Raw genomic sequence first — 25974 nt, forward strand, 5'->3', positions numbered from 1 at the left:
ACGGCATCAGCTCCAGGCTCCTGAAGTCCTGCGCAGACCAACTGTGCGGGATAGCTGAAACCATCTTCAACCTGAACCTGAGGCTGGGGAGAGTACCACAGCTGTGGAAGACATCCTGCGTGGTACCTGTGCCCAAGACTCCGCACCCCAAGGACTTCAGCAGCTTCAGACCAGTGGCATTAACATCGCACCTCATGAAGACTCTGGAGCGCCTGGTCCTGTCTCGTCTCCGCCCCGCAGTAGGCCCTTCAATGGACCCGCTGCAGTTTGCCTACCAGCCTGGCATTGGGGTGGACGACACCGTCATCTTCCTCCTGCATAGAGCTCTTTCTCACCTGGAGAAGCCTGGAAGCTCTGTGAGAATCATGTTCTTTGATTTCTCCAGCGCTTTCAACACCATACAGCCTGCGCTTCTGAGGGACAAACTGGAGCACACAGGGGTGGCTAATCACCTCACATCCTGGATCCTGGACTACCTCACGGACCAGCCGCAATATGTCAGGACCCAGGATTGTGTATCGGACTTGGTTGTCTGCAGTACGGGGGCCCCGCAGGGGACAGTGCTGGCACCGTTCCTCTTCACCCTCTACACTGCAGACTTTTCATACGACACCCCCACCTGTCATCTGCAGAAGTTCTCTGACGACTCTGCCATAGTCGCCTCATCGCAGATGGGAATGACAGAGAGTACAGAGAACTGAACCAGGACTTTGTGGACTGGTGCCTGAGGAACCACCTTCAGATCAACGCGGGGAAAACCAAAGAGCTGATGGTAGATTTCCGCAGGCGCAGACTTCTCCCCCTAACACCGGTGAACATCCAGGGAAAGGACATTGAGATGGTGACATCTTATAAGTACCTGGGTGTTCATCTTAACAATAAACTGGACTGGACTAATCACATAACAGCACTGTACAGGAAAGGCCAAAGCAGACTCTACCTGCTGAGGCGGCTCAGGTCTTTTGGAGTTCAGGGGGTGCTCCTGAAGACCTTCTCTGACACTGTGGTGGCATCAGCCATCTTCTACGGAGTGGTCTGCTGGGACAGCAGTGTCTCGGCTACAGATAGGAAGAGACTGGACAAGCTGATCAAGAAGGCCAGCTCTGTCGTGGGATACTCTCTGGAATCTCTGTGCAGGTGGTGGGAGAAAGGAGGATGACAGCCAAGCTGTCATCTCAGAGGACTAATGACTCCCATCCTCTGCAGGAGGAGATAAAAGCTCTGGAGAGCTTCTTCAGCGATAGACTGATTCACCCAAAGTGTGTGAAGGAACGTTATCGCAGGTCCTTCCTGCCTGCTGCTGTCAGGCTACATAACTAGTACTGCTCACAGTAGACTGCACCATGGACACTTTATTGACACTATGAACACTTTATGGACACCACAGCTGTCTGCTCTTTTGCACATACAATCACTTGCACTAGATGTGCTGCCTTTATCCACTGCTCATTTTCATTCACTGCTGCTCATTATTATCCACTTCCTATTATTTTCATTATTATTATTATTATTATTGTTATTGTTATTTATCACCAACTCTTGGATTTTTGTACTTATTTGCATGCCTAGTTATTTAAGTTTTTTAAGTCTAATTTTGAAATCTTTAATCTGACTCTTTTTCCTTGACTGCTGTAACACTGGAATTTCTCAATTATGGGATCAATAAAGGTGTATCTTATCTTATCTTATCTTATCTTATCGAGCATCCAGCAGTGATAATAGTCTATTGAGATTCTGTTTAACTGGAGACAAGACTTTTTTTTTTTGGTTACTACACGCAGATCATTAATCCATGAAGAGAAAAACGACTCATTGCAATCGGCTAAGAAATCTAAATGTTATGTGCTTTTTATCCAGAAAAACTACAGGCCCCCTGTTTACTTACATTTGCTTGCAAACAAGTCTTGCTCTTTCCAATATGTCATCAACACTGATGTATGATTATGCGGTCGATGAGGCATCTGAGTTTCTATAGGAATGGTTAACTTCTACAGTAACACCTAAGGTGAGTAGTTTAGTTGAACTTCAGAAAGGTTATGTTTTTGCTCAGTGACTAGCAATAGAAATTACATGACTGGAGTTAAATCAATCATCACACAGTGTTGACCATGTGGTTTTGAAGACAACCACTTAAGGGTCACAGAAACCGACACTACTTTTCTAAACCTGTAAAATCAGTCAGATATGTACAAAGTGGAATCATTGTTTCATTAAATGTAACGTTATGTAAGTGACAGTAGTCATGCAGACAAAACTCCATGTTCCTGTCCAAGCCTATCACTAAACTTGCAGAAATTGACAATGCAGTAGAATAAAGCAGTAAAACAAAAACGTGGCGACACGTAACACCCCCCTAAGCTGATGACAAAGTTAGAAGTGTGGTTAATCACCAGTGCCCCTGTAATGCCAGTTTCAGCTCCTCTCTGGCAAGTCTCGCATGTAGCTAACGTTACATGTCAGCAAACTGACCACTGAAATTAATCGGTTAAAAGAGTGAACGAATGCTATATCTTTAGCAAGGTGGTTTCAAGGTTTCATTTCGAACCAAGAGTTAGTGTGATAAAGAGTTAGCCCTTCGAGTCATGTGTAGCCTTTCCCACTGGGCCAGCAGCTAGCTCTGTAACGTTAGCATGAAGGAACTACGCTCATCCGAACAGAGACGTAAATGGAGCTGAGAGTGGGGCAGGGTAACGCACAGAGCTCATTCATCTCCACGGGCTGCTCCGACTATACGTTACCAGACTAGCTCTTAGCTGCTAAAATGTCAAGTGATAAAGGATCTGCCTGAGTTTTACTAGGGGCTAATCTGCTGGATTGGTCAGCTAGCTAGCCCTGCCTGCTAGAATACAACTGCCTTTACGCCAAATGCAGGCATTCATACATAGTAACACTCAACACCAAGTCACAACTTTTCTCAAACAAACCATAAACATTTTCTCCGACTCAGTCATACCTTTCTTTAGTGACAGCAGCAGTTCCTCTCTTCTGCACCGAAGCCAACCTTGACTAAATCGCGCGTGATTGGGGCAGTCCTAAGATACGCCCATAAGAACAACGCTGGATTGTGGCATTCTGATTGGGTATCGGGAAGCACGCTCATGAAACATGACGGCGACTGGTTGAAAGTGCTGAAATTTGTAAATTTAACTGTCCCCCTCTCACTACGCCTTACAATTGGACGCCTACTTTTAGAGCGCTGTAAATGACCAAAAATGGTAATGTGTGAGCTACAATTATTGGTTGAATGTCATGTCAATCATTTATAGTGAGCCGGTTGAGCCAGAGCCCTTAGCACTGGGTTAGTTTATCCACCGTCTTTGGTCGAGCCTGGTGGTCAGTGGCATAGACATATATACGTAGACGCCGCATCGAGTGGGTTTTCTCGCTGCTGCGGTACGTCAACGTCGCCGCCATATTGGATGTGGCAAGCCTGCGCTGTAAACTAATACAAGTGGATGGACTTAATTTCATAAAGCGCCTTTCTACAAAGAGATTTACGTTAATGCCTCTCGTTTATTCATTCACAGACACACTAATATACTTGGGAAACAGTTAGGCACCAAAAACAATGTATTTGATCTTCAGAAGGCTAAGATAAGAACTTTATTGATCCCACACAGGAGTAATTCACCTTACATCAGCTATAGAGAACAAGGTAGTGCCGAAAAACAATACACAGTATATACTGATATACTGTGTTATATACTGTGTATTTTTTCGGCACTACCTATACACACACACACACACACACACACACATATGTATATATATATATATATACTATGTGTATGTATGTGTACTGTGTATTGTTTTTCGGCACTACCTTGTTCTCTATAGCTGATGTAAGGTGAATTACTCCTGTGTGGGATCAATAAAGTTCTTATCTTAGCCATTTGAGAAGATCAAATACATTGTTTTTGGTGCCTAACTGTTTCCCAAGTATATTAGTGTGTGTGTGAATGAATAAACGAGAGGCATTAACATAAATTGCTTTGAAGCAAGGCGCTTTATGAAATTAAGTCCATTCACTTGTATTAGTTTACAGCGCAGCCTTGCCACATCCAATATGGCGGCGACGTTGACGTACGGCTCAGCGCTCGATGCGGCGTCTATGCCGGCGACAGCATGCAGCTTCTTCTCATTGATCGGACGGGAATGCTAGCGCGGGTGACAACCAATCATGCGGGACATGGTCTCAATTTGTATGATGCATGAAAAGATACAGAAATGCTGTGCAGTCCCGTGCAATGCGGGTCGTCTGGTCACTCTAAGAGGATATAATTTCTCCCTTTTGTTTTTTTTTAAAGGGTGTAATAGCCATTTTGATCCACACTCCATTCCAGTTGGTGGCGGTAAGGCACCAATTCGTTGTTTGCCAACCGCCAATAAACAGTAGAAGAAGAAGAAGAAGAAGAAGAAGAAGAAGAAGAAGCGTATAGAGGTCGAACAATGGCGGTGCCGTCCAAGAAAGTGTTCGAGGTCTTTGTGTCCAAAATACCATGGACTGTTGCTGGCAGTAAGTCTGTTAACTGGTTCAATGACCTTTCATATTTAGCTGCAAGGAGATACGCGTCTGTGGCCACTCACTTCATTCTATACAGGTTGTAGATACAGCAGACATGGCACGGTACGGTATGCAGCCTCGCCATCATTGTCTGGCCGTCACGTGTGTTAGTTAACTTTACCAAATACTCTGTGCACGTGAGGACATCAAATTATTTAAAACAACAACAATTTATTTCAGAGAGGCGCATCTCAATCTAATATGCATCTTTAACATCAAGCAACACACACTCAGTTTACTGATATAACGTTATCTTCCTAAAACTAGCCTAATGCAGTCCCATCCAACAGTCCTGCAATAAATCTGCCCTCTGAAAGGTTACAATCTTCAGGCTTTAATGAAACTGGTTAAGAGAGATGTAGGTGTCGATTCAACTCGAAATGGTCAATGACGAGGGTGTAGTTTTAGATCACTGTGGAGAGTGTAATTTTAGATCTTGATTGTGGAGGGTGTAGTTTTAGATCGTCACTGTGGAGGGGTTTTTTTCCAACAACACTTAAGTCTTTATAGAGGTAGGGTTTATTGCAGAACTATTATCTTTGACTCCATTAGTTATACATAGGTGTACCTAATAAAGTGGCACCTCGGCGTTTGAATACGTGCTAATAATGCTGTAGCACAGCTGGTACTTGGAACATCAACAAATAATTTGTAAAATCCTTGTAAAAAGTCTGAGTTTAACTTCTGCTTTGTGCTTGAGATGATGAAGTGTTCCTGTGTGTTTTTCAGGGGAGATGAGGGAGTACTTTGCACAGTTTGGCCCAGTCAAGAAATGTCTTCTTCCGTTTGTAAGTTGTCCCAGCATAAGTCTGAAACACTGAAACGTTCTTTTGTTCAGACTGTGTTCACTGGTTCTGTCTATATAACAGTTACACTCCTGTGCTGCCCCATTGATTTATTAATTCTTTGCTCGACTTGCTTTGCCTGAGAGCCACTTTGCTAACTAAAATACTTTTTCTGCACTGTGGTACCATGTTTATATTATAGATTTATGGTAAATCTAAAACTGTGTGTGTGGCGGGTTGGCTGTGAATAAATTTATTGAAGGAAACACACTCAGATGAACTATTTATGATTATTAATTAAATATTCCCTGATTGAAATCAAAGCACACATTGCTTGAAGTTGCCCTAAAAGCAGAAAATAAATAACTTGCAACCAAAATAGAGTATTTTGAATATTAGAAAATAAGTCACATCTCTTCAAATATGTCACATTTTAGTTTTAAAGTAAAAATCAAGTTCTCTAAAAATAAATAATAATAAAATAAATAATTTGTGTCTTTTGCAAACAAAATAATTTTAAATATTGCCATGTCAAAAGTAGAAAATAATAACTTGCATTTCTTGTAAACATTTTTTACGACAATGCCTTGTCAAAAGTAAAAAATAACTTGCATCATTGACTTTTTACTAAATGTGTTGTACATGTTTGGCACCACAGTTCGGTAAAAAAAAAAATATTTTCGCGGAGTCACGTGGGATGCTGTCCGGAATGGCTGCATAGTGAGGAGCTCCGCAGGGCCGAACACATCACGCCCCTCTAAAAATAAGAGTCAATAAGTGCTCAAATGTAAGTCTAATAGTGATAGGAACAAGTCGACAACATGCCAGGAGACGAACTGAGACAAAGCACGCGGGGGAAGAAGAAGGACGAGAAGGAGCTAGCGGCAGCAGCTGGCGAGGCTCAGTTTGATACAGCCACAGAGCTAGGTAGCATCAAGACCATGCTGCAGGGAATCGCAACCGACATCGGAGGAATGAAAGTGAGCCTCGAGTCTCTCCAGAAGACGGTATGGCAGCTCGGGGGCAGAATTACGGAGGCTGAAACCCGCATCTCTACGCTAGAAGATGGATGTAACACGAGAGAGGAAGAGGTAACTCGAGTGGGGAAAACTGTAGAGCAGCTTCAGGAGTGGGTGACATATCTGGAAGATGCGGGGCGCCGTAATAATGTTCGTATAGTTGGTGTGTTGGAGGACTCTGAGAAGAGAAATACGGATGAGTTTGTGGGCCCAAGCCAAACCCTGAAGCGAGATATAGCCACCACATTTTGGTCAAGTTCCTCCAATTCGGGGCGAGAGAGGCGGTACTGAGAGCAGTGAGGGAGAAGGGAAATGTCGAGTGGCAAGGCCAGCGCATATACTTAAGACAGGACCTGTCTAAAGACACAGTACAGAAGCGCAAAAAATATGAGAAGGCCAAACGCCAACTCCGAACGATGAAGGACGTCTCATATGCCATGTTGTACCGGGATATACTGAAGATATCGGCAAACAACAAGAGCCATTTCTTCACGACCCCCGCAGAGGCGCAGGCTTTCATTTCCACACTACACTGACAGCTGCACCTGCTGAGGATCAGTCAATGGGGGGCGACAGAGGATCACACAACCCCCTGGGACTTGGACTTACAGTTACCAGAGATGAAAACCAGGGGTGAGGAGTTACTATCACTCTATATATAAAGGGCGTAAGACTTATACTGGGATTGATATTAAAAGGGAATTACACTGGGCGTAATTGCAACAGATTATTGGTCATAATCTGATATGCCCAAATATGAAGGTAATAAGAGAATATGGGGGGAGAGGGGGTGAACACGCACGCAGCGGACCAATCACAATCATGAGAGAAGCGCAGCGTCACTGAGCGTCCTCACAGAGCGCCGTATGTGAGGGGAAAAAAGTATCTCATGTGAGGATCAGAGATTAATTCTACTAAAATATGAGGAGGAGAAAAGCAACATTACAGAAAAGGCCAACACCGTGGCAGCTGCAGGAGGAGGAAACATGCGTGGTAACGCATAACGGGATGAATAATGTTAAGTTTTAGTTTAGATTAGTTTATTTGCACATAATGTTAAAAACAGACAGTATAACATTTACAAGACTAAAAAAAGAAAAGTGCCGGAGAGGTTCGAAGCCACTAAAAGCTTATCAAAGAAATTCCCCTGTCAAAACATCAATGAAATCACATAATAGAGAAGAAAAAAAAAACGGGTCAGGAAAGAAGAAATAGAAGGGGAGAGAGGGAAAAATCAAGACAAAACAAGGTAGCAATAAAATTATGTGTAGGTTAAATTACTCATCACTGGTTCAAGTAGCAGTAGCACTGGTTCATTCTGACACTGATCACACCCTTGAATCCCATGAAATCAATGCTGCGCAGATGAATTGCGTGTATTACAATTATCGTCTAACATCATTGCGTCTGATAAATTGGTCTTCTTTGTCATAATGTTATATATGCTACAATAAAGCTTAAAGCTGATGCCACAATTAAATCATATCAACACCAAATTGATAGTCTGAATTCAATCATCCTGATATTGAGCTGTGTTAGAAATTAACAGCTGCGCAAAAATACAGTGGTGGAAAAAAGTTTTCGGACACCCCATGCGTTTGTGAAATATTGCATTAATAATCACTCTTAGGTCTTCAAGTGCAATTTCTTTTAGTACAGTCACAGCCAAAATACTAAATAAATCCCAAAAAAGCCATTAAAAACTTAAAATTGATTGGTTCCATAAAAATACATAAGAAATTTTGAGTATTGGGTCATTTTGGTACCAGTGATGAAGCCAGCACATTTGAAAGTTCTTCAGACACAAAAATGGCTAAAACAAGGAACCTAACGCAGGAAACACGCCTGAAGATAAAGATTCTCAGCCAGGAAGGGTACAGCTGCCGCCAGATAGCCAGGAAGTGCAGATGCAGTCCTTCAGCAGTTGGATACACTCTGCAGAAATACAGACAAACCAACAGGGTTTCTTCAGCAAGAAATGACTGCATCCTGATCCGCATGTGCAGGCAAAACCGCCAAATGACATCACAGGAGCTTCAGCAGCAGTGGTCAAACCAAACTGGTGTCCAGTGTTCCACCCGCACTGTACGTGGCCAACTTTCAGATCATGGCTTAAGGTCCTACAAGGCTATCAAGAAGCCCCTGATCAATGAGAGACAGAGGTTAGCCTGGCGTCGTTGGGCCCAGGCATACAAGAACTGGACAGCCAGGAATTGGAAGAAGATTTTGTGGTCAGATGAGTCCAGTTTCCAGCTTTATCTTCCTCCTACTAATGTGAGGGTACGCAGAAGGCCAGACGAAGCATTATCTCCAGCATGTACAGTACCTACTGTCAAGCATGGTGGAAGCAGTATCATGGTTTGGGGATGCATGAGTGCTGCTGGTGTTGGTCATCTCACTGTCTGTGATGGCACATTGAACTCTACCAAGTATTGTACCATTCTCGAAACCCACATGCTCCCTTCTGTGCGTGCACTGTTCCGTCGAGGTAAAAACTGGATGTTTCAACAAGATAATACCCCTTGCCACACATCCAAGGCCAGTAGAACTTGGCTGCAGGAGCACAGTATCCAGGTCTTAGAGTGGCCAGCTCCACCCCCGGACATAAGCCCCATTGAAAATCTGTGGTGGATTATCAAAAGGTCTGTTTCAAAGCATAAACCAAAGAATTTAGAAGAATTAAAAGCAGTAATTCAAGAAGAATGGGACAAGGTTACCCCTCAACAGTGTGAAAGGCTCGTGGGGAACATGCCAGCCAGGATTAGAGCTCTACTACGTGCCAATGGCAGGACTACTAAATATTAATTTGATGATGTGATGGTTTATTTATTTTTGTTCAGTTTTGAACACATTCTCTGGTATTTGTTGACTTTGATACCGACAATGTTGAGAACCGACATATTGAAACTGTCAAGAATTTAGTTTTGTTAGTTTTTCTTGTAAAGAATAAACAAAAAAATATAATTTGTATTTGTTTGTATCTGTCTAATGCAGCCACACCTTTTGAAACACAAAAAAGATTTTTCCACAAATATTTCATGATAATATTTGAGATTGTGTAAAATTTTAAGGGTGTCCGAAAACTTTTTTCCACCACTGTATACCTAGTCTCCCTCTTTAAAAAAACAAAAAGGAAAATCCCTCAAACACCATGAAGTGTAGACATGATAGGCTACTGTCCACATTTCCAGCAGCAAAGCTGTCAATTAGGCCCATTATCTTTAACAGGGATCATTTCCTCCAACAAAACAAAATGTTGGCACTAATTAATGGTGCTATTAAGTGTCCGCAAATGATCAGTGTCTTTCTTATGAAGGGGTGGGATGAAAGTTCGACTTCTTTCCACTCCTTTTTGAACAATCTTTTCATTGTCTGTTGTTGTTGCTTTCTTTTCTTTTTTAATGTTCAAAATAAACTTTCAAATCATAATCAATCACATTAATTAAACTTCTCGTCATGACCGGGCTGCATTTCTGTTAGCGGAGTCATTTTTTTCCGAAAAGCTGATTGGCCAGTGGGTGGTGGTATAGGATCAGATTCAACCCTGAACTTACCCTGCTCCGGAGCAGGATAGCCGTTCAGAGTAAGTTACCATGGTGATCTACCCCGATAAGAACTGAACTGTCTTCACGAGACCGATAACCCAGGGTTAACCCTGAAGTTACCTCGCTAAGACAAAATCCTGCTTCGTGATACAGGCCCCAGGACCTGTTGGATGGTCTGTGCTGACGGGGATTGTTCACTTTTGTGTTTTTTCTCACAGTTTTCTTATTAATTTTTGTTTTCAGTAGTTTAGCACATTCTGGTTTGTCTGATAGTATGGTGATACCACAAATCACTCTTATGACAAGCATAGAGCATTTCTCTGAATATTTGAATATACACATTGTGATATCAGAACAGGACTTGGGACGTATAATAAACTGAACCATCACTATGACAGGAACACTTAAAATAGTTACCTGGAATGTAAAGGGGGCTAATCTTGCCATTAAAAGAAAGAAACTCCTAATGTATTTAAAACAAAAGAAAACAGACATAGCTCTCCTGCAGGAGACACATTTGTACCCAGCAGAATCCAAAAAGCTACAGAGGGACTGGATAGGGCAGATTTTCTATAGCACATTCTCTTCCAGCAAACGAGGTGTTATTATTCTGATACGTAAAAATCTAATTACTAAGGTATATGACCAGAAAAATGATACAGAGGGGAGATGGGTAGCACTTGATATAGAGTTAATGGGGAAAAGATGGTCACTGGTAAATATATGTGCCCCCATCATACTCTCCTGAGTTTTCCTTTGACTTAAACAAAATAATACAGAATATGGGTAATGCTGATATAATAGTTGGAGGTGACTTTAATCAAGTAAGGGACAATTTATTAGATAGATCAGGGGATGCAGGTAGATCTAGGCCCATTCAAAAATCCCAAATAGCTATCGTTCAGTCTCAGAAGAACTTGGTCTGGTGGATGTGTGGAGGCTTTTACATCCTCAGGAGAGGGGATATACCTTCTTTCCAACCCGCACTTGTCGTATTCTAGGATCGACTATTTTTTGGTATCGAAGCAGCTAGTGTCAGTAGTAGAACAGACGTCTATAGGAAATAATGTGATTACTGACCATGGACCTGTAGACTTGACTTTGCAATTTAAGACTGAGAATGAAAAGCGCTCCACCCGCTGGAGATTTAATGTATCACAGCTCCAAAACGAACATTCTTGTGATTTTATCAGACAGCAAATATTAGAATATTGGGAAATTAATGAGGGGACAGTGAATAACCCAGGGGTGGTCTGGGACACTTTTAAGGCGTATCTAAGGGGTAGACTAATACAGGGCTGCACAATTCTGGAAAAAAATGAGAATCACAACTTTTTTGGCTTATAATTGAGATCACGATTCTCTCACGATTTTTTTTCAACATAAAGATTTAGTGTGCTTATTTCCTGATACAAAAGGAAAAGTAACAAAAATTATAAATAAATAATTAAAAAAAATCATTAAATAACAAAAGCTATGATTGTGCCTGATACAAGAGACACAAGGCACATAAACTCTGGTCAGCAGAGAAGGAACACTCCTGTTTTAGCTTTAGTCTCTTGTCTTCTCTTACAGCTTTTGAACAATTTTAACAATAATATCAATGTTGAACAACATTTTTCTGAGGTAGGTATTCCAGGCCTGGAATTAAGTCAAAATGAAACGTTTCAACACCATGCATTTGACAGGAGTATTCACTTAACATAGCCTACATATCTTTAATTATATAATTATTTAAATGTCTCTGTGTATATTTTTACATAAATCCCCAATATTTTATTTGCCTTTAAAAAAAATCCTCTTCCTTCATTTAATTTGACAATGTTTACTGTATTGTATTATATGTATTAATTCTCTACAGGATCTCGTATGTTCTTTAATGTGTGTTCAATTTATTAAAAGGAAAAAAAACAAAAAAACATTTTGGTGAACCCCGCAGCAAAGTGAGCCTTCTTTCTTAGAGAGGATCTTTGCCTCCCAGTTTGTTCCTGTCGGCAGAGCAGAGTGATCCGTCTTTCTTCTAAGAGGATCTTTGTCCCATGAGAGCAGGCAGCTGTTCTCCGTGTCCGCAGTGTAAACGTCTTTCGCTGGCGATTTGACAAGTCACTAGAAGCATATTATGACCCTTTGTAAAACTGCTAGCGGCTAAGGACTGAGAGGCTGTCCGGTGTGTGTGTGTGTGTGTGTGTGTCTGTCTGTCTGTCTGTCTGTCTGAGGAGTGTCAGTACGTTAACTTGCCGTAGCCTTGCTGTTCGTCATGTTAATGTTATCATCGGCAGCCCTGAATATCTTGTAAAGCTTTAGCATAGTTAGTTAACACATTTGTTATCGGCCCATGTGTTTACTGCTACGGCAAATTAATAAATCTTTGGTTTATTTGCACAGCGTCGCCTCTCTGCCGTCTTTTATCACGCTTGCTAACGCTAAGTTAACTTTACCAGCAGATCTGTATGACTGTATGACTTGTCTCGCTGCTTTCCAAACTGCTGGCCAGCTGACGCTCTGCATTATGTGGTATAATGCTGCGTCGTTGGTAGCGCGTGTTTTCATGCAGATGATGTCCCGACTCCCGGCACGGGCGGGGCCGGCAGAATCGCCATCATTGAAAAATTAGATCGCATATGAATTGAGATCACGATTTTATTACGATTAATTGTGCAACCCTAGACTAATACAGCATTCCTCCTATCTTAAAAAACAGGCAGCGGGCCAACTGTCTAGATTGGAAGTTCTGATACGAGACCTGGAAAATAAATATGTGGACAGTAGGGACCAGACTGTATTTGCTAAGCTGAGTAAGGCAAAGTTTGAGGTAAACAGTATCATGCAGAGAAGGGCAGAGTTCTCATTGTTTAGATGCAGACAGAAATATTATGAACAGGGAGAAAGAGCAGGGAGGTTACTGGCTCAGAGGGTGAAACAACAGCAAACCCAAACCTTAATGCCGGGGATACAGAATGAAAGAGGGGAGATTGTAACTGATAATATGGAGATCAACAACACTTTCAAATTATTCTATCAGAAATTGTATACGTCACAGGACACGTGGAATACTGGAGAATTTCAAGATTTTCTGTCTAGGATTAATTTGCCGGAGTTATCTGGGCCAGTTGAGGAGGAGCTGGGGGGACCCATCACCTTAGGAGAGGTCCGACAAGCAATTAAAGACCATGCTGCTGGGAGGTATCCGGGGGGTGATGGGCTCCTCACAGACCTCTACAAGGCATTCTCAGATCTGCTGGCTCCAAAGCTTCTCACCGTATTTCAGGATGCGTTCCGGATGGGAAGTCTACCAGAAAGTATGCAAGATGCAATAATAACACTAATTCACAAAAAGGGTAAAGACCCACAAATGTGTGGGAGTTATAGGCCAGTGTCCTTGATAAACGTGGATGCAAAGATCCTCGCTAAGATTTTAGCGACAAAGCTAGAGAGGTACCTACCAACACAATCCCACCCAGATCAGGTGGGATTTATCAAGGGCTGGACATCAACAGATAATTTACGTAGATTGTTGCATCTCATATGGCAAACAAGAAATAGTGCAGAACCGATATTGGCTTTCTCTCTGGACGCAGAGAAAGCGTATGACAGAGTGGAGTGGGAGTATTTGTTTGCAATACCTGAATGGTTTGGGATTGGTATTGCATATGTTAAATGGGTAAAGCTGTTGTGTAGATATCTAAGGGCATCTGTCCTCACAAGTGGGATTATTTCTACTCCTTTTAACCTGTTACGTGGGACCAGGCAGGGCTGCCCCCTGTCCCCTCTGATCTTCTCCCTGGCCTTGGAACCACTAGCAGCAGCCATCAGAGGCCACGTCAATATTGAATGCATAGTTGCAGGACAGAAAGAACACAAATTGCTTTTATATGCGGATCACATTTTATTGGTATCAAATAACCCAGAAACTGCAGTTCCACAGATCCTGTCGTTGATTGGCTCTTTCTTGCGTATATCAGGATATAAGATCAATTGGTCTAAACCTGAAGCTATGCCCTTGTCTAAATTATGCCCCCCGAGTATTCATAGTAAATGGCAATTTAAGTGGCTTTCAACCGGACTGGTTTATTTAGGTACTATGATTACACCTGGATTGGAAAACATAATGAATGTAAATTTGCTGCCCCTTATCCAAAAAATTGAAAATAACTTATTAAATTGGACAAAATTGGGTCTGTCACTGATAGGTAGGATAGATATCTTAAAGATGATTGTAGTACCACAGATGAATTGTGTAACATATATGCTACCTCTGGAGTTTCCTCCCCCACTTCTTGCTAGATATAACAGAGCCATAAGTAGTTTTCTATGAGCAGGCAAGAAACCCTCTTTTAATAAGAAGAAACTGTATGCATCAGTGAGGGGGGGTCTCGGGTGCCCAAGAATAGATTGGTGTCATTATGCCTTCTCACTAAGTCAGTTATCTAAATCAAATCTATCAGACGCCTGTGCTCCTGCATGGGTAGCAATGGAGAAAGAGCTAGTGGAGCCCTTCTCGATACAAGCTTTTCTTACTCAGACAGGAAGGGATATACCTTATAGAATCCCTGTGTTGGTATTTGCTAGAGACAGCTGGAGAAGAGCTCATCAGATTTGTAACTCAAATCCCTATTATACCAAGGGGTCATCAATATGGCATAATAAGTCATTGAAAATTAATAAGAAGTCTATCATGTGGGAAAACTGGGTAAGAGCAGGAATAATGTTAATGGAAGACCTGTTTGATGGGAAACACTTACTCTCCTTTGAACAGCTGGTGTCCAAATATGACATACAGTACAGGCCAAAAGTTTGGACACACCTTCTCATTCAATGCGTTTTCTTTATTTTCATGACGATTTACATTGTACATTCTCACTGAAGGCATCAAAACTATGAATGAACACGTGGAGTTATGTACTTAACAAAAAAAGGTGAAATAACTGAAAACATGTTTTATATTCTAGTTTCTTCAAAATAGCCACCCTTTGCTCTGATTACTGCTTTGCACACTCTTGGCATTCTCTCCATGAGCTTCAAGAGGTAGTCACCTGAAATGGTTTCCACTTCACAGGTGTGCCTTATCAGGGTTAATTAGTGAAATTTCTTGCTTTATCAATGGGGTTGGGACCATCAGTTGTGTTGTGCAGAAGTCAGGTTAATACACAGCCGACAGCCCTATTGGACAACTGTTAAAATTCATATTATGGCAAGAACCAATCAGCTAACTAAAGAAAAACGAGTGGCCATCATTACTTTAAGAAATGAAGGTCAGTCAGTCCAGAAAATTGCAAAAACTTTAAATGTGTCCCCAAGTGGAGTCGCAAAAACCATCAAGCGCTACAACGAAACTGGCACTGACCCAGGAAAGGAAGACCAAGAGTCACCTCTGCTTCTGAGGATAAATTCATCCGAGTCACCAGCCTCAGAAATCGCAAGTTAACAGCAGCTCAGATCAGAGACCAGATGAATGCCACACAGAGTTCTAGCAGCAGACCCATCTCTAGAATAACTGTTAAGAGGAGACTGCGCGAATCAGGCCTTCATGGTCAAATAGCTGCTAGGAAACCACTGCTAAGGAGAGGCAACAAGCAGAAGAGATTTGTTTGGGCCAAGAAACACAAGGAGTAGACATTAGACCAGTGGAAATCTGTGCTTTGGTCTGATGAGTCCAAATTTGAGATCTTTGGTTCCAACCGCCGTGTCTTTGTGAGACGCAGAAAAGGTGAACGGATGGATTCCACATGCCTGGTTCCCACTGTGAAGCATGGAGGAGGAGGTGTGATGGTGTGGGGGTGTTTTGCTGGTGACACTGTTGGGGATTTATTCAAAATTGAAGGCACACTGAACCAGCATGGCTACCACAGCATCCTGCAGCGACATGCCATCCCATCCGGTTTGCGTTTAGTTGGACGATCATTTATTTTTCAACAGGACAATGACCCCAAACACACCTCCAGGCTGTGTAAGGGCTATTTGACCAAGAAGGAGAGTGATGGAGTGCTGCGGCAGATGACCTGGCCTCCACAGTCACCGGACCTGAACCCAATCGAGATGGTTTGGGGTGAGCTGGACCGCAGAGTGAAGGCAAAGGGCCAACAAGTGCTAAACACCTCTGGGAACTCCTTCAAGACTGTTGGAAAACCATTTCAGGTGACTACCTCTTGAAGCTCATGGAGAGAATGCCAAGAGTGTGCAAAGCAGTAATCAGAGCAAAGGGTGGCTATTCTGAAGAAACTAGAATATAAAACATGTTTTCAGTTATTTCACCTTTTTTTGTTAAGTACATAACTCCACATGTGTTCATTCATAGTTTTGATGCCTTCAGTGAGAATCTACAATGTAAATAGTCATGAAAATAAAGAAAACGCATTGAATGAGAAGGTGTGTCCAAACTTTTGGCCTGTACTGTACCTAGGAAGGATTTTTGGAAATTTATGCAAATGAGGAGTTGTATAACAACAGCAGATAGGAAGAAACATCTTGCCCCTGTCACGGATATCCAGGAGTTGTGGCGATCGAGCTGGAAGCTTAGAGGGGGGATATCCAGGTTTTATAATGTGCTTAGAGAACATCAATCACCAAACTATGAGGGTGTCAAACTGACTTGGGAAAAAGACCTGGGAACACCTATTCAAGGGGAAAGCTGGAGGAAAACAGTACAATCATGGTATTCCACAGCCCGGGACATGCAAACACGCTTAATTACTTTCAGAATAATAAATAGAAATTATTGGACTCCAGCAAAGATGTCAAGGCTGGGACTAAGTGAGGATGACAAGTGTTGGAGGTGTGACAAAGGAAGGGGCACGTTGATCCACATGTTATATGAATGTGAAATGGTACATGACATCTGATCAGCAGTTGTCAGATGTATTAACAATATATTGGGAACAGAATTCACAGAGGGTCCAGCATTATGTATATTAGGCATCATACCAATAGAAGCCAACTTGTCTGCACATATGTGTTCTTGGTTGAAATTAGCCCTCCTAACAGGAAGCAGGATAGTTCTTAGGCATTGGAAGTCAAGAGAGAAGGACAGTTTTAAGGAATGGAGAGATGAACTGGCTAAAATAGCTTCTTTTGAGCAGCTTATTCACAGGGTTAACAACAATCTAAGTGTGTTCAGAAAAGTCTGGGACCCCTGTCTGGAAATGATGAATAGAGAGGATTGCCATGATAATTGAAATCCATGTGGAATGTCCCTGATGTATGTGTATAATCTTGTAATGCTCAGTAGATGAATGTGGAATGCAGTGTTGTATGAGGAAATGTGTTACTGTATATATTGTCAAGAGGAACGTGCAGGTTCTCTTATGTTTTATGTTGGTTTTCTGTTTTCTGTCTTTCTTAGTTTGGTTTTGTATTGCTGTAAATGGACATATTGACATGTAAAATGTGTGATCAAGTGGTGGAAAAGCAATAAAAAAAGTTCAATCGTAAAAAAAATATATATATATTCGCGATGGCGCTGCACGTCTTTTGTCAAGGGTTTTAAGGAGGTGTTTAAACCCACTGTGCTCCACTGTAGCTATGGGAGCCATGTCCTTTGCAATGTAGTAGGAAATGGCATCAGTTATTTATTTCAATTTTCTTGAATCTTCTTCATATTGTGTAGCCTTTGTTAATGCTTTTGCATGCACTCCTCATATTTGGTAACGTGATTGTGCTCAAATGCTGAAACAGATTGGTGGTATTACCTGGTATTGATAGTCGCTGAAAGGTTTTTCTGCAGTGTTTACATTTTATTTTCCTTCTGTTTGGCATTTTCTTGACAAAAGCCAAAGCCACACGCATTGGTATGTTTTCAAGGGGACAGTACAAGAACACACACAGTGGGGAAAGTATTAACAGATTACGTTGGTTAGAGATTCTGAATGTCTGTTTCAATTAATTTTCAATTTATTGCCCAGCCCTACCAGTGACTACTTATAATACTACTAATGAAGAATTCTTTGGATTAATAATCAAAATTTTCCCATCCAATTCATTCCTATTGATACCAGGTGTTTTAGATGGTTATGTGTGTTTCTCCACTCAGGCAGCCAATCAACAGAGTTTTAATATTTGTTAAGACATCCACAGCAGTGATAAACATGTTTTTTCATGAGCTGTTGTGTGTATGACTGTTTGTGTGCTGTGTGTTGCACCAGGATAAAGAAACAGGCTTCCACAGAGGCTTCTGCTGGGTGGGATTCACCACAGAGGAGGGACTGAACAATGCACTGCAAAAAGACCCACACATGCTGGAGGGGGCAAAGGTAAAGAGTAAAGTCTTGTGGATATTGGAGTATTTATTAACACAACACAACACAAGCTTGGATTGCTGTGGTTTCATAAAACATACTGCCATAAAAATGGGCAGGATCTGAACAGAGGGCTGTACTATGAAGCAGGATTTGCAGCTTAGTTGAGTCTTAAGTCAGTTTTCAATGTTGTGAGAAGGTAGCTCTCTTTTACCTGGTTGGGACCGGTTTTTGTTTTGAGTTTCAGATTTAAATCTGCCAAAAAGTTTAAGTTTATTTACTTTATTAATCCCCTGAGGGGAAATTCGAAGCACCTGTCACTAAACTCCTCTGGAATTAGTGTCAGTCTATAGTCAATAAGCAATCTATGAGTGATACACATTCTCAGCTGAGGGAATACATTATAAATGCAAAGTTGTTAAGCCATATGTTGCATCAATAATGCCACCAAATAAAGCTGTGCAGTTGCCATAAAGTAGCACTGTATGCATCATGTTATTTTATTTCATTAGTAAGGATGCTCTTGCTCTCACTGAACTACTGAATGTCTTTGTTGTGTTCTCTCTGCTCCATCTGTCCACGCTGGCTCTTAAAGAAGCCTTCTATAAAATCACATATAGCATTATGCATTAAAACTTCACTATATGATTAATCAGGGTGGTGTTTACTTGCTTACGACAAGCAGTATAATTCCTTTAAAACATACCATAATGTTACCCCTTTGAATAATGACTTTATGTTTGGTCCTGATTAGGGCTGGGCGATATGGACAAAAATTCATATCCTAGTATTTTCAGGCTGAATGGCAATACACAATATATATCCCGGTATTCTGTGAAATGGGCTACATGTTCAGTTGCAAGCTGTTCCACGGCTAAAGTCCTCTTATTTTTGCTACATGTGTTTTTCCACACCAGGGCAGGTAAAAGAAGTTTACCTGTTGGTGGTGAGCTGTTTGCAGGGGTGCAGTAAAAGCCTCTTGTCTCCAGTTCTTCATCAATTTCTGATTTTACTCTTCCTCCCTGCAATATTATTACACTTGTCTTAAAGGGAAATTTCGGTTTATTTCAACCTGTCTCCTATCGTCCTAAATTTGTTTCATGTGACTAGTGATGAAAAATAATAGTTAGCATGTTAGCCATTAGCCTAGATACAGCCGGGGCACATTAGTAGTGTCAGATCTGTTAAAACGTAAGTGAACGGGCATACCTTCAAGTGCAAAGTTAGTCCACTAAACAAGCTTGTTCTCCACAAAGACTACCTCATATCGTTAGGATAAATGTCAGAGAACATATAGAAAATGGCATGTAAACGTGTTGTCTTACCTTACCGGTGTGCTGCCATGTTTGTTTATCCCTCTCGCTCTGCTTTCCAAAGCGCAGCCGAAATATATCTCGCCAGCTCTAGATAAAGCCCAGCTGGATACTAACGTTACTCCAGGTGGAGGTGTCTCGTCCTCGATCACATCCAGACCTTGAAAATAAGGCTGCAACCGGTCCCATTCCTTGCAACAGAGGCATTCCTCTTCTGTGGGCACTGGGGCACAGAATTCACAGGTACACCACCAATCTCCAGTGTTACTCAGCCTTGCAGCAGCCATTCGTCCTCTACCCTTTGCGCCTCTCTCTCTCTCCTCCTCCGTTCTTCAATTTCACAAAGCTCTTCATCAGCATATCCTTCCAGCTGTTACTGCTTGTTCAGGCACGCTATGAGATCACTGCTTGTTCTCGCGATATTTCGGCCGCACTTTGGAAAGCAGAGCGAGAGGGATAAACAAACATGGCAGCACACCGGTAAGGTAAGACAACACATTTACATGTCATTTTCTATATGTTCTCTGACATTTATCCTAATGATATGAGGTGGTCTTTGTGGAAAAAAGCTTGTTTAGTGGACTAACTTTGCACTTGAAGGGATGCCGAAATTTCCCTTTAACAGGTCTGACACTACTAATGTGCCCCAGCTGTATCTAGGCTAACGGCTAACATGCTAACTATTATTTTTCATCACTTGAAACAAATTTAGGACGATAGGAGATGGGTTGAAATAAACCGAAATTTCCCTTTAATTGAAGAAAAGTTCCTGACTTTTGCTAATTCTGTAATAAACATATTTTAAGTCATATAGTCAAATAAAAGCCTGTCTTTATTTTGCTTTGTAAAAACTTTTAGTGTGAAGTAGCAAAATATGGAAATATTGAGTTTTCGAGCAGCAACGTCACACAACTTCTAATACTGCTGATAGTGAACATGAAACAGTAAAATAAAGCCAATATGTAAAGTAAAAACAGGATGCAGGAGAGAAACTAAACTCCAAACCACAGAGATTCAGTTAGAAGCTACAAAAGTTCTGAGAGCTGAACACACAGGGATACAAAACGCCTTTCACTCTGGTCTCCCACAGACAGAGGTGAGGAGAGTCTCACAACACACACGGCTTGTTAGAGGGCAAGAAACGGCCGGTCGTGGGTTGGCTGCGGTCGGCGAGATGCCACGGCTACCCACTTAAGTGCGGGCGGCCCGGCTTTTTGACCCGCTCCGGAGAAGGAGTAGGTGCACAGCTCGACGTGACACCGGGCCACAGATGCACAAATACGTGGTCCGCCATCGTTGTTGTTCCTTCGAGCTTGGCGCCAGTGGGAAAGCAACGACGTATAAAGTGACGCAGTGGCGTGGCCCTCTAACCACCTCGAGCCGTGGAAAAGCAAATTGGTTCTCAGCTGGTTCGCAAGTTGAACCAAATGAGAACCAGCCCCAGCACCAGCTCAGCACCAGCACCGGAACTGCTTTGGTGGAACAGGGGTATCATTCAGTTAAAGGATCTGCAGCAACACTAAGAGAGACATAGAGCTGCTATTCTGTTCAATCTGTCTGTTAGTTAGTCTACAGTGCCACATAGGTCAATATGTTGCATGTGCTAAGCTAAATTAGTCTGTGAGATGAATGAAATTAGCGCAGTAGCACATTGATTGTGTCAGGTGAGCGTTTGCTAGTTTGTGTGTGAGGTGGATCATAGCGCATCGCCGTTCTTCTTAGTAGTTGAAGTCTTGTGTAACACTGAGACGTTGCCTGGATGCAGGCAACATATGGGTTTAAAAAATGCAGCGACAACAGACATTTCATATACAAGACGTATAAATAGGATTAATAGCCTAAATAATAAAAACATTAAATCATTTTACAGCACTAGATTCATTTGAAAGGCTGTGGAAAACCACTTTTGCATGTCAGCCACCTTTTTAATCTGTTTTTCATGTGTTGTTTCGCCCCAGTCTAGGGGTATTGAAGCATGACATAAGAAATGAAATGGAGAGCATGTATATATAAACAACAGTGAGCAATTTATTGCTAATACAGTGGATCTGAGAATTGATTATACACACACACACACACACACACACACAGAAAAAAAAACACAGGCTGTACAAGAAATTTGTGCACAGTATGAAGCGATGACTTCAGGGTGAACCACGGACAAAATAACAGACAAAACCTACCTGTTTGCCTCCAGAGTGCTGCCTAGGCCCAACAAACAAAAGAATCAAACAAAAATACAACTCCCTAAGCCTAACTCCCTAAACTAAATGAAAACAGGAGAGAAAAAAGGCTATGACAAAACTGCCGTTTCACCCCTACGGCTTTGTGCTAATTAATCTAAAGAGCATGCTGTTTACAAGATAAATACAAGTGCGGTTAACTAACACGAAGAGCAAACAACATGACCGAAGGCTTAAAGCAACACTTACCTTTCTGGAAATTTTACACTTTTCTTTGTTTAGATTAAAATGCCATTAATAAGCTGATAGCACACTAAAATGTAAGTGAATTCCACCAGAAAAAAAACCCTCATAAAACTCATTCTCATATGGTTCTAAGAAAACTCCCACCAATCATTGCATTTGGTCCGAATGCAATGATTGGCTGGAGTTTTCTCCTATCCTGTCTTTCCCACGTGGAGGCCTCTGACTGACGTAACCGCTTGTGTAACATGTCTAGTAACAGGGGCGGTTGTGGATATAAACTAGTAATCAATCAATCAATCAATCAATCAATCAGTCAATCAATTTTATTTATAAAGCCCAATATCACAAATCTCAATTTGCCTCACAGGGTTTTACAGCATACAACATCCCTCTGTCCTTTGGACCCTCACAGCAGATAAGGAAAAACTCCCCAAAAAAAACCCTTCAACGGGGGAAAAAAATGGTAGAAACCTCAGGAAGAGCAACTGAGGAGGGATCCCTCTTCCAGGACGGGCAGACAAGCAATAGATGTCGTACAGAACAGATCAACATAATAAATTAACATTAAACCGTATGTCACAATGAGACAGAGAGAAAGATGCAGGATAGACGGTAATGGCAGTAGCTTACAACAACATTAATGAAAGTAATATATTAATATCTGATAGTATACGTGTGTGACAATAACCGTATGTGTGTAATAACGGCAGAAGTATGACTAATGATAACAGCAGCAGCAGGAGGCATCTGGCAGGACCACAGCAGCAGCACAACCACACACGTCACACTATCCAGGCACCGCTGCAATACGAGTTAACCTGAGAGACAGTGGAGCACAAAGGCTGCGGAGAAGAAGCCGAGTTAGTGACATCCAGAATGGCCGAGTTAGCAAGATGCAGTAATAGGACACGAGAGAAGGAGAGAAGGTGCCCGGTGTATTATAGGGGGTCCTCCGACAGACTAGGCCTAAGTCAGCCTAACTAGGGGCTGGTACAAGGCAAGCCTGAGCCAGTCCTAACTATAAGCTTTATCAAAGAGGAAAGTCTTAAGTCTAGTCTTAAATGCTTAAATGTGGAGATGGTGTCTGCCTCCCGGACCGCAACAGGAAGATGATTCCACAGGAGAGGAGCCTTATAGCTGAAGGCTCTGGCTCCTGATCTACTTTTGGAGACTTTAGGGACCACAAGTAACCCTGCATTCTCAGAGCAGTGTTCTGGTGGGATAATATGGCACTATGAGCTCTCTAAAATATGACGGAGTTTGACCATTTAGAGCTTTATAAGTTAACAGTAGGATTTTAAATTCAATTCTGGATTTTACAGGGAGCCAGTGCAGAGAAGCTAGAACACGAGAAATATGATCTTGTTTCTTAGTTCCTGTTAGTACACGTGCTGCTGCATTCTGAATTAGCTGGAGAGTTTTTAAGGACTTACTAGAGCTACCAGATAATAGAGAGTTACAGTAATCCAGCCTTGACGTAACAAAAGTGTGGACCAATTTTTTAACAGGGACGCTTGTGGATAAAAACTATAAACACGGTGCAACAAGAGGTAAATTTTTCAGTGCAATACAGTCGTGAGTTAGAAACCGCTGCAGAGATCCAATGCTAAAACCGGGAGAGCTCGGAATGTGTAGCAAGCTTGGAGTGCTACGTTGAGCTAGCCCTGAGATGACCGTGGTTTCGCCTGGAGCTGTCCCGACGGGGAGACACCGGCAGGGCTGTGACAGGACGCGGGAGCGAGGGAAGCACGGAGGGCCAGCTGTTCCCAGTGGCCTTCTAGCGAACGTCCGCTCTGGACTGTGGAGATCCACTACATCCGACTGTGGAGATCCACTCACCGAGGAGTGCGTCCTTGTGTTCACTGAGACGTAGATGAATGCTAACATATCAGACTCCGGTGTTGAACTAACGGGGCTAACACTACATAGAGCAGACAGGGAGGCTGCATCATCTGGTAAGCTCCGTGGTGGCGGTGTGGCAATATACACAAACAATTCATGGTGCTGTGATGTGAAGAGGATCTCCCAGTTCTGCTCTCAAGATGTGTTGATGATGAGATGAGTTTTTGACTGTGAAATGTCGACTCTTTTCATCTTACTATTGCACTTTATGTTCTTTCTTATATGTTGCACAAATGTTAAATGTTGGGGTATGCGACATGTCATTTTGTTTCTGTGCTGTGCATAGAAATGACAAAGAAGTTCAGTTCATGACGTTATATATGACAACACAGTACCCAGTTGCTAATGGCTAACATTAGCCTACTGTAGCGTAGTCTTGCGCGTTTTCACTTACTAGTAATGTTGACACTACTATCTAACGTTAGCACTGTAACCTTATTCTAAAACGCTAAACTAAAACTTATTCTAAAGTTTTAAAACTCTGGGGCTGTGTTTGACTGTCTTGGTTGTAACGTTACACTCTATCTTCTTCCGTGTATCTAACGTTACCTTGCCAACACCTACGTCTAACATAGACTTAATGAGGATGCAATGGAGAAGGGGGGAGTAGGCCTTTGGAGGGAGGTGGAGTTGCAGGAGGAGGGGGATGGGACTTTGGAGAGAGGCGGGAGTTGTGGATGTTCAGATTTTTTCTAAGTGCTGTGTGAAATGCAAGAAAGGCAAGAGTTGCTTTAACAGCAGCTTAAGCAAATGGTTGACACCAATGAAACGTTTCAATGTACCGAGCAAGAACACAGGCTAAAAATAGTATTTCAACCAGCGGAAAACGGAGGAGGAAAGCGATCGGCTGGCAGCATCGATTTACGGCGTCATTGCGGTCGACTTGAATGTTAAGTAGGCCAAGCACCCAGCTTTGCCAATCTGCAATAGCGATGTCATGGAGAGTCACCCAATCGGCACTGGGCATTTGCACCTGTAACACAGAGATCCTCACAGGAAGATCACTGCGCCATACACAATAACAAATACATGTTGAAAAATACGGCTGGCCGCAACAGTTCTATTTACTTTACTGCTCTTTTATAACAGACAAAAGATTTGCCACAACGGTAAAATAATAAAATTCACTTGTCATATCAACAAAGTCCTGTGGTGATAAGTCAGGATTTTGTTTTATGTTTCCATCAGTTTATTCTCACTTGAAAAAGGCGACATGAATCTTTCCATTGTATTTAAAGCCATTAAGAAGAAGCAGCTCTTTATGAATCCGTCTTGGAAAAATTCAGTTTTTCACTCTTATTTTTTGCTTGGGAGAGATGCTGGAGTGACAGGGCTGCTGCGTTGTTGGTGTTCCAAGCAGTTATGGGTTTGAAGCCTTGCCTAAGGGCACCCTGGCAGTACCCAGGAGTCAAAAATGCACCTCTGCTTTTCTATGAAAATGTATTTATCCACAGATTAAGCTTTTTTATATGATTTAATTTTATTTGATAAAATGGTGACAACTTTTACAGTGATCATCAGTATAATGCAGCAAATGTTAACATATCAGCATATGAAACTTAGGCTAATGAGTATGTTTTTACAAATCAGAATGAAATTAGTATGATCAGTATGACATGAGGCAGACCCTGAAAATATTGATATTCTGCATGTATTATATTCTTCCTGTTGTTTGTTCTCAGCTCCAGGTTCAGAGGAACAGACGTCCCTTTCCAGGGCAGAAGTCGAACAAAGACAGTGAATATGACTGAAACTCTGGGATCCTGATGTGTGGATGAGACAGGCAAAGGCTCAGATTCATTCAGTCTGCCTCAGCTGCTTGATATGTGACATTTTTGCAGTTCTGTTTGGGACATGTAAAAAATCTGACCAGTACACTGGGATTGGTTTATGTATATCCATTCTGAAGTATGACCCCGGTGTGTTCCTCCCTCTGTACACCTTAAGTTAATTTGAGCTTGACCATTATTGCTGTTGTTTTAATGTCCAGTTGTAATGTCTATTTATTGTCAGTGATAATGTTGTACTTCCTGTCACTATCCTGTCACACACCGCCAACAGTACATATTGGGAAGGTTTATGAAACATCATTCACTCATTTCCAGTGTATGGCAATAAAAACTGTGTTAAAGTCTCGTGTTGGTAGCAATACTTGTGTTTGTAAGGTAGTATTTTGTTTTGTAATT

The 25974-nt window shown here is 41.9% G+C and overlaps 2 protein-coding genes across 3 annotated transcripts in view; one reads left to right on the forward strand and one right to left on the reverse strand.

Annotated features, from left to right (window-relative positions):
- The window catches only part of setd3 (SET domain containing 3, actin histidine methyltransferase), a 112522-nt gene extending 109477 nt beyond the window's left edge, over positions 1-3045 (reverse strand). Inside the window, exon 1 of one of the 2 annotated variants that reach the window (XM_049596269.1) lies at positions 2954-3045. The gene's annotated coding sequence lies outside the window, so the exon portion shown is untranslated. The remainder of the gene's footprint in view (positions 1-2953) is intronic. The other variant, XM_049596271.1, reaches the window with a different exon arrangement.
- Positions 3046-4379: 1334 nt separating this feature from the next.
- Positions 4380-25923, forward strand: LOC125901000 (SRA stem-loop interacting RNA binding protein). Its single transcript, XM_049596353.1, has 4 exons — positions 4380-4516; positions 5294-5352; positions 18052-18159; positions 25471-25923. Exons 1-4 carry the CDS (start codon positions 4450-4452, stop codon positions 25537-25539), a joined length of 303 nt encoding a protein of 100 aa, XP_049452310.1. The 5' UTR covers positions 4380-4449; the 3' UTR covers positions 25540-25923.
- Positions 25924-25974: the final 51 nt, after the last annotated feature.

This window comes from Epinephelus fuscoguttatus, linkage group LG14 (assembly GCF_011397635.1).
Source record: "Epinephelus fuscoguttatus linkage group LG14, E.fuscoguttatus.final_Chr_v1".
NCBI classification, from domain to species: domain Eukaryota; kingdom Metazoa; phylum Chordata; class Actinopteri; order Perciformes; family Serranidae; genus Epinephelus; species Epinephelus fuscoguttatus.